This window comes from Neodiprion lecontei, chromosome 5 (assembly GCF_021901455.1).
Source record: "Neodiprion lecontei isolate iyNeoLeco1 chromosome 5, iyNeoLeco1.1, whole genome shotgun sequence".
Lineage (NCBI taxonomy): Eukaryota > Metazoa > Arthropoda > Insecta > Hymenoptera > Diprionidae > Neodiprion > Neodiprion lecontei.
Window position 1 is genome coordinate 20276795 of NC_060264.1, and position 15530 is coordinate 20292324.

The 15530-nt window shown below is 38.2% G+C and overlaps 2 protein-coding genes and 1 pseudogene across 5 annotated transcripts in view; 2 read left to right on the top strand and 1 right to left on the bottom strand.

Moving 5' to 3' along the window:
- Positions 1–15530, bottom strand: part of LOC107225773 (retinal guanylyl cyclase 2) — a 143186-nt gene that overhangs the window by 62352 nt on the left and 65304 nt on the right. The window lies entirely within an intron of this gene.
- Positions 8453–10950, top strand: LOC107225960 (UDP-glucosyltransferase 2). 4 transcript variants are annotated; one of them, XM_015666608.2, is made up of 4 exons: positions 8453–8622; positions 8692–9509; positions 9583–9811; positions 10330–10950. In XM_015666608.2, exons 2-4 carry the CDS (start codon positions 8694–8696, stop codon positions 10839–10841), a joined length of 1557 nt encoding a protein of 518 aa, XP_015522094.2. In that variant the 5' UTR covers positions 8453–8622; positions 8692–8693; the 3' UTR covers positions 10842–10950. The 4 variants fall into 4 exon arrangements, with proteins under 4 accessions (XP_015522094.2, XP_015522095.2, XP_015522093.2 ...); XM_015666609.2 differs by having other exon boundaries at positions 8453–8616; XM_046741185.1 differs by having other exon boundaries at positions 8474–8523.
- LOC107225961 lies at positions 12081–15195 on the top strand (annotated as a pseudogene).

Here is a 15530-nt window from a genome sequence, read left to right on the forward strand (position 1 = left end):
AATATGAAATAGGGCTAAAATTTTCTGACACGTCCACCGCCGCTATTTATTTTGTTGAATTATTCTCGTATTGCGAGCCAATCGAAGATAAAAAAATAAAAAACTCAATTCCTGAAACATATCCAAAACATCTCAAAACTGTCCAAAAAGTGTTTATTCACTCAAATAAAGGCATTTTGAGTCAAAATTTTAATTTCAAATTGAACGAATTAATCAAATGAACGAACTGAACAACTGTGATCAAATAAAACAGCCAATTGTATTGAATTTTGTAGTAATTTCAACGATATTCAGTATTATTGTAACGATGACCGCATTTTATAAATAAAATTTAAGTGACTGTAACAAACAAAAGTTTCTTCAGTGTGGGATGTTGGCGGGTGGAACACGCGGTAGGAGAGCAGCATTACCAAGGTTGGCGCCGGTTTCGCAATTCCGTTTCACGCAAATTGCCATTCGGCAAAGTTTTCCCCTTCTTACCTCTTCCGTTTCGCGTTCACTTAGGTTTATCCCGCCCCCTGTCTTACTTTTCGCTATGGGGGAAGAAAGAGCATGTCGCGGAGTCTCAGAACGCAGAAACATCCCCAAGCCTTCTTTGTCGAAATTCCGGTGTTGTACTAGGAATGACGAGCAGCCCCGGCCAGCTTCGTCTAACTGCCGTTTCTTCGTTTGCGGCTCATATTTACACCCCTAAAACTCGTCCACTAACCGAGAGACGGGAAAAAAACAAATAAAAACTTTTCACCCCTTAAGAGTCGAGAGGGAAAAAAAAAAGATAAAAAAAAAAAAAAAAAATGAAAGAAATAATACAGAAAGAAAACGGGAGGGACGAAAGAAAGCTGGAAAACAAACGGAGCGGAGAAGGAAAAAGAAAATATATCGGAGATTCAATCTCCGCATTCTAGTAGCGAATCTCGGTTACTAGGACAGGAAAAGTGGTACGGGGAAAAAACTGTGTTCCAAAAACTGAGAAAACAGATTAAAAGGAATAAAGCAACTAGCTTGCAGAGCTGTAATATGATATTTTATGGTTGACCGCAAAGTGCACTTTTTTTTTTAAATTGTTTCAAAGCTTTTGTTGCCGCGATTTTTCGTCAGTTGTATTTAACATCTGTCACATTTTGACATTGTTGTAAAGTCGAAACAATTGGAGAGAGAAATTTCACATTAAGAAAGTTGCACGGCATTATAAACTGTTTTTAACGATTAGGGAATGAATTTTACATTCGTCTATTTTTTCTGGATAGTTTCTGACGAGCGATGGAAGCAAAAATTTTTTAAATCGTTCAAGATATTTACATAACTTTTTCCAAATCAAAACATTCCCAAAGCTACTGAGAGTATTTTTGACGATTTCTGACAAGTATTTCAGAATTTGGAATTTAAACAAGCTTGGAAAAAAGGTGCAAAATTTTTTTGATGTTTTTGTGTACGTGAATGTTATTTCATTACAGCATTCAATTCAATATTGCCATTTGATGATCATATAATTAATATCCGTGGAATGTTGTAAAATATAGTATTCACCGATACCAACATGATAAAAAACAAGGATTTCAGTGAATCTGTATAAAATGTTGTGCTGAATAAAATGTGCTATTGTAGAATGAAATCGAACGAATCTGCTAAGCTTTAGAAAATTTTGAATATATAACTTCAGTGATGAATGAAGATAAATGGATAATATATCGATTCACGGTCAGGTAATCTTAAGATTTTGAACAGTCGGTGCGCGAGATGGATTACGATAATTTTCTGGAGATATCACGATGTACTGATATTACGGATTTAAGTGAAACGTGCCAAAGTGGTGCGGCTGCGTCCCGCGTATCTGTCATAATCATTATCAACCAGCCTCCAAACTCTGCCATTAATACTTGTTTGACGTCCTGGGGTACAAACGGTCCGACGCTTTTCTTCATTCGTTTGAAGTAATTAAATTTAAAAAAATCGGGTCTGTGGTGTTATCTGCCATTTCGATATTTTGCTATGCAATGTATATAGTTTCCAAAGGAACCTTTTTAAGGTCATGTAGTACTCCTACCTTTACTGACCGAGTGAATTCACTTTTTTTTCTTCATATATTAAATAAACAACCAAGCGAAAAGGGTTCAAATTTCTACGGTGTATCGCTCTTTGGTAGCAGAGTTTATGGAAATTATTCATATCCCGAAAATTGTGAAAAAAATGAAGAAGAAGGCTGGATTTGCTTGGTCGATAAGGGTGGGAGTACTACATGATCTTAAGAACTTCCCAGACAATTTTTATTCATTTTTCATAACAATTTTTGTCACTGGGGTACAATCGACCCCAGGGTGTCAAGTATGTGATTCTACAGAAGTGTGTAAAACTAGAGTCAACTCTGGATATAACTACAAAGTCAAATACTATACATGCTTTAAGATGTCTCAGAATGTAAGATTCGTGACGAGCTGGATGCGCAAGAATACGCGGCACTCCGTCTCACCTTTTTTGACCCTTCGAAATTAACCGATTTGAATCATTTTGAGAACAAAAATCACGGGAATACTCTGTTAGAATAAAATTGAAACACCAAGTGAAGGAAAAATTACGCGGACAAATGATTTGAAAGCCCAAAACTTCAAAAATTGAGTAACGTTTTCTACTGTTCTTCCATTCGTTTTTAAGTGAATTAATTTATAATTTTTTCATACAGGCAGCTATTCTGCAATTCAGGAAAACACAAAATAACGGATGAGGAAATCAGAATTGTGAATTTGTTAATTGAAATTGTATTTACTTTACTATAATTTGCCAAATGGGACAAAGCATTTAGTCACGAATTTGGAAATTACTCAGTTTTTGAAGCCCATTGCTTTTTGAAATACCAAACATTAATTCAGATTCATCAACAGTGTTCAAGCAATCATAGAAGATAGTCGTATTGCCAAATTTACTGAACACACTGTTGAGACAAGATTCAAGAGATTTGTTTTCAATCTTAAAATTCTTGTCACTCTGTGAAAAATAATCTTGAAAATAATCTTAGGGGATCAGATGATTCATGAATGTGTGTCAAGTGAGTTTGTAAGCAAGAGCGATTTCCTTAAAAGCGTCTCTGAGCCCTTTACGAAGCTTCAATGTAATTGCCCCAAACACTTGACGGCACCTGTCTACTTTGGCACATGTAAGTACAAGAAAGCTCAGTTGCGGCAACAGAGTACGATCTGATAAATATATTATATATTATGGTTTATGGAGTAGATGAGGCTTGGAAAATTGTTCCTCTACAGAGTTGCAAAATGTCTTTCGGCATCGTCGTCGGTGAATTGTTTTACTTCTTCACGGAGATAATTTAATGCTAGCAAAACAAAACGAAGACAAGAATTATACAGAATTCTTTTTTCAAGCGCTTTTTCTTTCATATGTGAGAAATTGGTAAATAGATGAATTTGTGAGGTCATCAGAACAGACTTGATCCGATTGAAGAGAAAATAAATCGATGAAGCAATGAACAAATGAAAGATCATGTATTGTGTGAAGATTTTTTCCCGGAGTGAAAAATCAAAATATTACCTATTGAATTAGATTTATTGAGCTTGCTGTAAAAGTTTTAGCTTTTTCTATAGAAAAAAGTCTGTCTCGTTATGCAAAACTACGAAGAAACAATAGGAGAGGAAAAAGCTGAAAACAATAAAGAGAACATACATATCTGCAAAATTTGAGGGTTAGAATATTTTTGGCATTGTTGTCGAAAGTTTCCCTGAGATCGCAGGAAAAACGCCGCACGAAGAAGAATATGAAATGGTTTTAACAAAAGGTGACAGGGATAAGAAGAGAGGCGAAAATAGAAGGAACGCTGTAATTTGGTTTTAAAGAAGGCTTAGATATGTTTGATAGTAAAAAAATATTTTAAAAAAATGGAGAAAGAGAGAGAGAGAGAGAGAGAGAGAGAGAGAGAGAGAGAGAGAGAGAGAGAGAGAGAGAGAGAGAGAGAGGAGAGGGAGAGGGAGAGGGAGAGGGAGAGGGAGAGGGAGAGGGAGAGGGAGAGGGAGAGGGAGAGGGAGAGCGAGAGAGAGAGAGAGAGAGAGAGAGAGAGAGAGAGAGAGAGAGAGAAACCAGACGTTACAATTATTTGCATTCTGTGAAAATTACCATAGTTTTACAAAGTTTCACGTAATTTGACACATGACGTTTTTTTTTTAATATAAAAAAATAATACATATATGGAAAACACTTACAAAATTAGCCACAAACTCTGCACATTTGTCACTTGCAACGTTTTACGTACTATCTGCAATTTGCATTATTCTTCTCATTTTTACTTCTTTTTTAAATAAAGCCTTGCGGTTTGGAATTGAGAAAGATTCGTTGCAATTTAACTTTCAAGAAATTCGATCGATAAGGAAGCGAGTGAAATTTATATTCAGCGATATATGTCGCGAAAACGACGTCAAATCGGTATTAATTTGTGATAAAAAAAACACGATTTCATTGATGCGAGATGCTAACAAAGCTAAAGACTTTAATCGATGTTCCATTGATCCGCAGAAGTTGTAACTCGATTATAAGTTGATTTTCAAAAAGCTCATTATGTTAAGCGTCATTAAGCCTTCTTGAACTTTTCTATCCACTAGTTATGGAATGGTATACTGTCTAACAAGGAAGTAAACTCGTTGCTTCCTTTTTGCACACGATTCTTTATCTAACAAGAGTATGTTCCGCGTTTTTTCACGAAGCACGAAATTGAGGTTAGAGTCGCGTAATGTCAAATATGATCGCGATACCGCATGTGCGCAGTACAGAAAAGATCATTTTTAACTCTTAAGACTTAAAAGTGGTATTTTCAGTACTCTGCGCATGCGCGTTCGTAGGTTCACTCTACCTTCATAGAAACTGGTACTTTGTGTACGGAAAACACGCATGGAAAAACGCGTAAGACATGTTCATGTTACATAAAAATCCTTGGTCAATTTATATGCCAAATAAGTGGATCGATCGATTAAAATATGAATTTTGAAGGACAGACATCCGTCTGGCCGCAAAGAAACGAAAGCAAACACTTGATTCCTGTATCAAATTTATACCAAACCGTAAAAAATATACGGACGCAATCAACACTCTTGAGAACGTCAGAGACTCAACTGATGAGAAAAAGAATTCCATTGTTTTTCCCCAAGAAGCTCCGAGGCACCTTTTTCGGATCAATAGCAGCAGTCTGGTACATGGGGTGGAAATTTATCGAAAGTCAGAAATTCTCAGGGTATAGCAAAGCAGACGCAGCATTTCAAACGATCCGCTCGCTATACCGTGCGACGCTTTCTCGACTCACTTATTCGTAAAACCTTGTTGCTTTTTTCTCCAGCGGAATCTCAGCTCATCGTCACGGGTTTCTCCCTTTAACCAATCTTAACCTAACCCGGCCTAACCTAACTTCAGGGGGTATATAATACGAGTAGACGGGTGAAAAAGTGTGTGAATTTTGGGAATTTATTACTCGATGAAAATTATTCGATTAAATTGGTGTTCGCTTTGTTCAGAAGTAGGTGTATCGAGCTTCATTTCCATATTTCTTTTATCTGAATCGATCAAAAAAAAAAACATTATTATTGACAATAACGTAAGCCCTTTACTCAGTGACATGTTCCGTGTTCTCCATCTTATTACGAAAACGATACGACCGATTCTTTTAAAATTTGGAGACAATATTCTTGAACAGAGCCGATCCTCTGGACGACGATTCTACTTTTTCCGTAGAAAATCCGTATGCACTTCTTTAATATAACCTAACCTAACCTAACCTAATCCAACCTAACTTGACCTAACCTAACCCAACCGAACTCTAGCCGCCCCCCCCCCCCCCCCCCCCCGGGCTCTCTCTATCTCTAATGTGATTTTTCCTACATTTATTTTTCGCCCAAGACTCGCCATGGCATAATGAAATAAATTAATCAATCGATCAATCAGTCTCTCTCTCTAATATCAAGTTGCGTCTGATTATTTATTCAAATACATGGCAGCTGAGTTTTTGTTACTATTAAAGTGTGGCGGAATAAACATTCGACGTCACGACCGAGGCGAGGTAGATAGTTCCATATCTTATGGACATAACTCTAGAGCAGCGGTGGGGGGAAACGGGTGGTAATTTTGAATGACGCATGGAAAGTTTATGCTGTATTTTGATGTTATAAAAGTATGTCGCGGGGCTTATGAAGTTGACAAAGCATCGTTGAGAATCGAAATATCATCCTGTCTCCTTTGACCGGAAAAGGGCCGCGGGGATGAAAGAGTGACCGGAAATTAATCTTTTTCACTGCGACGGGAGATCATTCCTTCCTATTCTATTTTTTTTTCTTCCCTTGCGATAAATCTTGGGCCTCTCGTTTAATATCATGGAAAAGTAAATCGCTGGGACATTTCTGTAACAGTGAGTAGTTGCTCTTTTTATAAATGCAGTCTGATTGGTTAATACCGATGGAGTGTACGGTGTTGAAAATGATCATCATTCACTATCAGCGCTTCGCTCGGTCCGCAGCACTTCGTCGATTCCGTGTAAAGTTCAGTGAAATTCAGATAAAAGGTCTTTTGTCAACTTCACTTGACATTTGACAAGGTTATTATGTAGACAGAAAGTGACTTGACGGGAATTGTTTCTACGCCATGATAACACAACAACTTATTTCAATTTGTTGAGTGAACGTGACAACATGATTTGAAATTATTTCACAAATTCATTACTTCATCGCCATGTAAACAGCGGTTCAAAATGACTTCAAATGCTTTTGTAGTCACTGCTTGATATGATGTAATATTTCAATTAATTTTACAAAAAAAATTTAGAAACAAGATCATTCTAATGAAGTATGTACACTAGGGTAACTCGAAATAAAACATTTTTTTTCTGCTTCCATCCGCTCAACCTCTAATTTGCCACCCCAAACAAAACCATGCGTCGTTTCAGGCCCGGCAAAAAATCTTAAGAGGTCGCAAAATTGAGTTTTCGATTTCTCATTTAAATAACACGTAGAAAACTTGACTTATCAGTAATTGCGTGCATTGCGCAGTAAAGGTAAGAACGTGCACTTACGAATTACCTTTCATGTAGTACGATCTATCCATCGAACGGGAAGTATATTTTGCCACAATTACAAGTCATGCCATCAATCGTCCGGTTATATTGTTTGAAAAGATATTTTCGCGCTTCAGAGGCGGTGCCAGCGAAGGAAGTTTCATACACAACATTGTAAGAGAAATAGAAAATCTATGTAACGCTAACATCACACGGTGCATTTCGACGAATTTAAATGATGTTTCATGAAGCGATCCTCACATAATATTGGATCTGATAAAGTACCATTCACCATTCAATATCAAGTGGTAATTGAATATCAACTGCTAATTAAAATTGTTTCTCTTATCTGCATTTACTTAAGAGTATTAATTTTATAAAATTAAATTTCTCGTGTGGTTTATGATGACTTATCACATACAAGCGTTATCAGACGATCGAAAACTGTGCTGAGTGAGGTAAAGTTCGCAGTAGATATTGGAGTCTAAAAGAATGTCGTAGCGATATAGATTCGGAAGTCTGTACAAATAGTCAGCTAAGAGGCTTCCCTAACTTTTTCGAGGAGATAGACTGTCACATTGACTTTTGGGAGTGTCTATTGCCCTTGAGGACATCTCCAGTCTGGTATTCAAACTGGTAAACAAAGCAACCGCAACCCTTATCACACCTAAATAAGCATCCTTCAAATTCCAAAAGTTTTCTTTTGTACAGTGAATTATTGAAGTGGGTATTGAAATATCGGTTCTGAAATTCGTCTTAAACTTCTAAACTGAATCACTTCACGTACAATTTAAAAAGGTTTCACTTCCAGTGACACTCGTTCACCTTGAAACGAAGAAGAGATCGATTCATCAATTAAATTCAAAGCAGAAAACACACGTGTAGATTTTAAAAATACTTCGAGAACCTCCAATCTCCCATGATTAAAATTAGCATCCGAGTAAAAAATTATGCACTGTGTGAATTGGCATTGACTATCACAGCATGACATACGGAATCTTACGACTGGATCTTATCAGCCTCGTCACTGAACGGAAGAATTATAATCAGTTAAGGATAAACGAACCACGTGTTTGCAAATCAATAATGACCGTGCGAAGACTTTAACGGTTGGAAAATTTCCACCGTGCAATGAAATGTAAGCCAGATTTCGCTAAAGTGAGAAATCTACAGTTAATATTCTGCGGCTGATGAAAGTGATGACACTACAATGGAAGAAGAGTACCTTCAGAAGAATATGAACAGTCTGAAATCCGGGAGACAGCGTGAATTTGTATGAAGACTTTGGTCTTCCGTTATCAATGATTTCCTTATCACTACACTACACATTGCACTCACAAATTTGTAGTGTCCTTTTTTATTGATTCAAGGTCTTGATAGTAATGACGGTTATAAAAGAGAGACTTTGATAAGGCTGAGAGCCAGTTTGCCAGATAGCTCTGGCCGAAATGGTCTACAGTTTTTTTTCACTTATTCAGACTCTTCTTCACCGAGCACGTGATTTTTTGAGAAGATTATTTACATCGATAAGAACCATTTGTTGATCATCTACGTACATATAAAAAATTAGAAAACTGGAGAAATCAGTCTGAGTACAAACAAATAAATAATTTACCGACACCATCGCTATCACTTCTTATGTCAAACTGATATGTTCACAGCAATGGGACTTCTTGGAATTTTGTTCGCGCTTTTGATGACTGGTTCCTTCACTGACGGTGCGAACATTCTGGCGATATTTCCATATCAGGGAAAAAGCCACAACATAATGTTCGAACCCCTGATGATCGGGTTGGCAAAAGCCGGCCACTCAGTGGATGTTGTGAGTCACTTTCCGTTGGAAAACCCAGTGACAGGGTTCAACCACACAAGCCTGAAAGGGACGCTTCGTTCCTATGTAAACGAAGTACCCGTGGAAATAACGCTGAAGAATAAAGGAATCTTTCGCGTAATCCATTTTGCGTCTGCGGAAGAACCCAAAAGTCTCTGCGGCCTAATGAAGCTGCCTCAGCTGCAGGATATTATCAATACTGACAAAAAGTATGACCTAATGATCACCGAGATTATGGGAACGAACTGCTACCTCGCCGTGGCTCATAAGTTAAAGCTTCCGATCGTCGGCCTTGTCACCAACGTCATGTACTCATGGGCTTATCCGCCGGTCTTCGGCGACACTCATCCGAGCTTCATTCCGTCTCAATTAACGGAGTTCACGAACGAGATGAATTTCGTCGAACGAGTGCAGAATCTTATAATCCACTTATACTCACAGTATCTGTTCTCTTACTATGACCGAACCTTGTCTGATCCACTTGCAAGGAAGTACGTCGAGGGTGTTCCGCCCCTGAATGACATCTACAATAACATCAGTCTGGTGATATGCAACAGCCATTTTAGTATCCATGGTGCCCGACCAGGGAATCCCGCCGTCGTTGAAGCGGCAGGTATTCATATAGATGAGAGCCAAATACTGTCTGAGGTAAAGTATCACAGGAATGAATTCTCGTTACACTTTGACTCGATGATAATCATGATTTTCCATGGGTTACTAGGAACTAGATTCTTTTCTCAATTCCTCGAAAGATGGCGTCGTTTACTTCAGCATGGGTACAATGGTCAGATCAGACACATTCTCGCCCGAGAAGATACATGCGATCTACGAAACTTTCTCTGAACTTTCGAATTACAAGGTACTTTGGAAGGGTAACTTGGATAGCTTACCAGAGCCATTGCCGTACAACGTTAAGGTAGTTTCGTGGGCACCGCAGTATGCTGTTCTCAGTAAGTGTATTCGTTTGGGCTTTTTCGTTTATACAAAAATTACTACTACTTCAGTACTCTCATGAGTTCTTTTGCACGTCAACATGCTGTTTTGGAGCGTCATTTGCCTGCATGGGTAATGTAAGAACGAGGACGATTGGATGGACCCTAACAAAATTCACTTTATTTCAGAGAGACTAACTATAAAGGACCGCTGTGGTGAAGATTATAATCCAAGTAACTTTACGGAACCCGACGATAAAACAATTAACTCCTGTGTATAAGTAGAAAAGATAATTATTTTATTATCCGGTTCCGTAGAGTTATGTGGATTATATGTAATTGTCACGCTAAGGTTAGGTCTTTTATAAACAACCTCTCGGAAGTTAACTGAATTTTATTAAGGGTCATCGAATTGGATGATATGGATCTGTCAAAAAGATGGACTCATTGAACACCGCGATCTATAGTTTAAACCCTAGCTGTGGATGTCATGTTTCGAGATGGATACGTGCCTATAATTCCAGATTTTTTTGCAGGGCATCCAAAAGTCAAAGCGTTCGTGACGCATGGAGGTTTGATGGGAACTCAGGAGGCGATACACGCCGGAGTTCCAATGATTGGGATCCCGTTCTTTTCAGATCAGAAATTTAATGTAAAGGGATACGCGCACAGGGGTTTCGCGATTTACCTTGACTACGTGAAAATCAGCAAGGAGAGTTTTTCGAAGGCGCTTGCCGAAGTACTGACGAACCCCAAGTACCAATCGAACGCTGCACGATTTTCAAGACTGTTCAAAGATCGGCCACTTTCGCCATTGGACGAAGCCATCTTCTGGATCGAATACGTAATTCGGAATGGAGGTGAATCGCTCAAATCTTCAGGCCGTCATCTCTATTGGTTCCAGTACTACTTAATAGACGTTATTTTATTCCTACTCGCTGTAACCTCGCTCATTATCGCAGTCCTGTTCACCTTTGTCAGAAGAACTTTACGGATCATTACTGGTACACAGACATTTTCCGATCCAATGAAACAAAAGACTTCATAATAGACATATACATCATATATCATGTACTCACAAACAATTTTGTAAATATGCCAAGTGTCGATATATTTTTTAAGTAACAGAATAAAAGACTTCTAATTTTTAACCTAAAGGTTCATGAATAGTCTATTGAGCCCTTGCAAATGGATAATCCATTTTCTGGATGACGGGATAGCCATTTTATTATATGAGCCCTGGTTGCCGTCGAACCTTCGTTGAAGTCGACGCCAGCGTATTTCTGAAGCCCTTCCAACATCCACCATCTTCCACTCGCCCTCGTTTTTATCCTGATTGGAACCTGTACCTTCTGAGTTATGTTTATACTTGAACTGAAGATGTAGGTATCCGTTTTATTCGGGTTATCGACTCATTCTGGTGAATTTCCGATCATTTATATCTTTCGTTGAGAGGAGGAGGAGAAAAGGTAAAATGCATTGATAAGTGTGATAAGAGATGCATTTGCACACTGATTAATGAGCTCACAAACTTACGATTCATCGGTAAACTTGTGTTGCTCTATGCTGCACTGGCCCAGTTTCAGAATATATTATTATTACAAGCACACATTTAACAAGAAAACATAAAAACTCACAGGAAATCGCATGAATTAAAACAAATCTGATAGTTCAAATGGGTAGGGAACATAAGGCCGGAATTATATATAAATGCTTGTAAGTAATTCAAGGGATTAATAATAATCTGATTAGAACGAATAGTTATCCAGTGCTGATTTTCCGAGGCCAAATCCTGATAAAGGGATCAATGTGTCACGTGGTGTTTAATGTTAATGTATCAGCTTTGGAAATTTTGACGATAGCATCAGATACACCATGTTTGTTTTTGTAATTTCAATTCGATACTAAAAAACTGTACTTTCCACTGCACACTATAAGTTACCATCACGATGAATCCTCCAATTGACTGGAACTTGAGGTCCTTCGATTTTTCTACCAAAAATTGTTAGAAGAGCCTATCTAGGACCGGTCACATGGCTAGAATATTCGAATGTATCGCTTGTAATATTGCTTCGATGTAATCTGATTTCTTGATTATTTATCACGTGGCGGATGTCGGGTAAGCTCTCGTGAGATTACAATTATTCTACATGCCTGATGATGTAAGTCAACCGGTGTTTGAAGTACACAGATACCTCACGCTTACCATTATACGTCACTGGAGTTGTAATATAAGGAGCACAGTATCTGTACTTGGTTCAGTCCTTACGTTAAGGCGAAGAAGACGTTTGCTTTCTTATCAGTCTGGCAAGATGGAAGTATTTATTAGTTAGCACGGATGACAAGCCGTTGAATAACGTAGTAGAGAACTAGTCATTTGGCAAAATTCGGCTCATACTCCTAAACGTGTTGCATTCTTTCTACGTGAATTGTTGATACAATACTATTGGTAGGTAATCGAAAATGATCGAATAATGGCAATAGATCACTACACCTGCTTGAATTATAAAATGTGCAGACTAATGACTTACCACTATACGTGAACTCTTCTATGGAATTTGGCTTTTCATATTTTTTCGTAAATACAACTATACTATCATGAAAGTTGATGTCTTTGAAAATAATTCGATTCTAATACTGTTATAGCAATGGACTTTCGTACCATATTCCTGTTTCTGGTCGCCGGGTACGTTGCAGATTGTTCACGAATCCTTGCAATATTTCCGTACCAGGGTCGAAGTCACAACATAATGTTCGAGCCTTTGATGATCGGTTTGGCACGTGCAGGCCACACAGTTGACGTAGTCAGTCATTTTCCACTAGAAAAGCAGGTGGCAGGCTTTAACCACATTAGTCTAAAAGGCACACTGCACTAATACGTCAATAATATAACCGCATCACTTGCACGAAAACAGAATGGAGTGTACCAAACATTGAAATTTCTTTCTCACCAAGAACCCGAAAGCCTCTGCAGCCTGATGCGATTACCGCAAATCCAAAATGTCATCAATTCGGACACCAAGTATGACATCTTCATCACCGAGATACTGGGGTCAAACTGTTACCTTGCTGTGGCTCACAAAATGAAGATTCCATTCGTTGGAATCGTTACCAATGTCATGTACTCCTGGGCTATTGATCCTGTGTTCGGCGACGCGAATCCAAGTTTCATTCCGTCACAGTTGTCGACTTTTACAAACAAGATGAGTTTCTTTGAACGCGTGGAGAATCTCATGATTCATGTGTATTCAAAGTTTCTCTTCTCATATTTCGACAAAACAGTATCTGATCCACTCACTAAAACATACTTCGAGGATGTTCCACCACTGAATGACATCTACAATAATATGAGTCTGGTATTAGCCAATAGTCATTTTAGTATCCACGGTGTCCGTCCAGGGAACTCAGCCATCGTTGAAGTAGCAGGTCTGCACATCGACGAAACCCAAGTGCTTTCAGAGGTAAAGTATTAACGAAAATGTGTATGGGTGCATTGGTATCAAAAGCAACGACCTTCATTGCTTTTAGGAATTGGAGACGTATTTGAATTCCTCTAAGGATGGCGTGGTGTACTTCAGTATGGGTACGATGGTGAGGTCTGACACATTCCCGGTGGAACGGATATTAGCAATGTATGAAAGTTTTTCGGAACTGAAAAATTACAAAGTCTTATGGAAGGGAAACTTGGAGGATATGCCAAAACCGTTACCGTCAAACGTCAAGATAGTTCCATGGGCACCACAGTACGCAGTACTCCGTAAGTTTTCTTTACCAACAGTACAATTACAAACTACTGTGGTCCCGATGCCTGACAATGCTGCTTCGCGTTCTTGACGTTTCCAAAATTTTGTTAAAAGCTTTTTGTGGTACTTACATTTCATTCATTACTTCTAATGGACTACAAAAGCAATGACTCGGAACACCATGTGTCATGATCTACATTGTTATGTCTTATTACACGCGATTTAAGATGTGCAAGTAGTAAAATCGATGCGAGTACTTACAAATCATTTTCAATCAATTTCCTTAGGTCACCCGAAAGTAAAAGCATTCGTGACGCATGGGGGTTTGATGGGGACCCAGGAAGCGATACACGCCGGAGTTCCTATGATTGGGATCCCGTTCTTCTCTGACCAGACGTTTAACATAATGGGATACGTGCAGAGGGGCTTCGCCGTTCACCTCGACTACGACGATATAAGCAAAGCGAGCTTTTCCAAGGCCTTAACGGAGGTACTGTCCGACCCGAAGTATCAATCTAACGCAGCACGTTACTCAAGACTGTTCAGGGATCGTCCTCTATCGCCGATGGATGAGGCCATTTTCTGGATCGAATACGTAATTCGTAATGGAGGCGAGCCACTCAGGTCCTCGGGTCGTCATCTTAACTGGTTTCAGTATTACTTGATAGATGTAGGTCTATTTTTATTGTTTATAACAGTCCTCGTCATTACTGTCGCATTCACCTTCGTAAAAAAAGTACTCCATTTTATTGCACGCGAACTGAGTTATGAGCATCCGATTAAAGATAAATCTTCCTAGACGCGTGTGTAAAATAGATATGTTTATACTGTGAATATTAAGAGTAAGTTCATCTTCCAAAGTAGCAAGTAAGTATTCTAGAGTCTCGTTCGCGCGAGCTCAAGCTTTCGGGTGAGTGGATGTAGGTTATGTCACATCGAACTTGAATAACCACCCATCTGTAAGGTTTGGGTCAGCGTATTTCTAAACCTCCTTCAACGTCTACTATAATAGGTCCGTGGCCGTGCGAATGAATTACATTTTTCAACAACATCACCATCCACACAAAGTTCAATTTCAATATTGAATTCGCAGTTTGAAAATCATGAAATTTCAATTAGATCGATATTATTAAGAGTCCAATCATTAGTAATAAGGTACATTACATCGTTCCAAGAGATACCGACAAAGCGTGGAATTGAACGCGCTGATATAAGAGATTCACGATCTGTTGTCATTTGATGTAAGCGTAACCGTTATTTAGTCCATGAATTCGTCAAATATCAGTCATTATTGTGTGCTTGTTATTTATGATGATTTACGAAGGTATTACTACCGAGATTGGGATAAATATTGAACGAAAGTCCTTAATTGATATGAGCTTGACAATCTTGAGGATTCCACAATAGATTAAGTATACTTATATTGACATATATCCGACGAGATACGACCAATATACAATCAGACACAGAGGGCAACCTCAACTTTGAATAAGGGACAGTTTTTGCAATGAATTCACCTAATTAGCTCTCTAAATTTGTAAAAAAAAAAGATGTACAATATAAATCCCATTTTCCAGATCGAATAAATATTGAATTAATTCTTATGCATTCATACTCTTGAAGACAAAAATATAATTCTCATGTTTTCCAGACAAGAATAAATGAATATTGATGAAAAAATACAGCTTTCTCGATCTAATGACTTTTTCCCGTAACCCCTATTTTCTATAACATGCATACATTTACTGCGAAAATAGTAACAAGTCTGATTATTCAAACGTTTGAAGTCCAAGATTTGAAATAATTTCCAAAAAGTTTGTCCTACTTGTTATGGAAACTGGCAGAGATTCAGGAAATCGGTAAGAACAGTGGAAAGTAAAACTTGCCTTCGATAAAAAATACTTTTCACAAGCAACTGATCATCGAGTATAGTAACAGAAAAGAGCTATTGCAAGTTGTTCTGATATAAAACATATCCACCGAGCCAATGTAGC

Bases quoted from the DNA above. Each gene is read 5' to 3' on its own strand.
- LOC107225960 (XM_015666607.2), top strand. From the start codon at position 8,682: ATGTTCACAGCAATGGGACTTCTTGGAATTTTGTTCGCGCTTTTGATG. The intron at 9,510-9,582 runs GTAAAGTATCAC...ATGGGTTACTAG, and splicing joins AGAGCCAAATACTGTCTGAG to GAACTAGATTCTTTTCTCAA. The intron at 9,812-10,329 runs GTAAGTGTATTC...ATTTTTTTGCAG, and splicing joins ACCGCAGTATGCTGTTCTCA to GGCATCCAAAAGTCAAAGCG.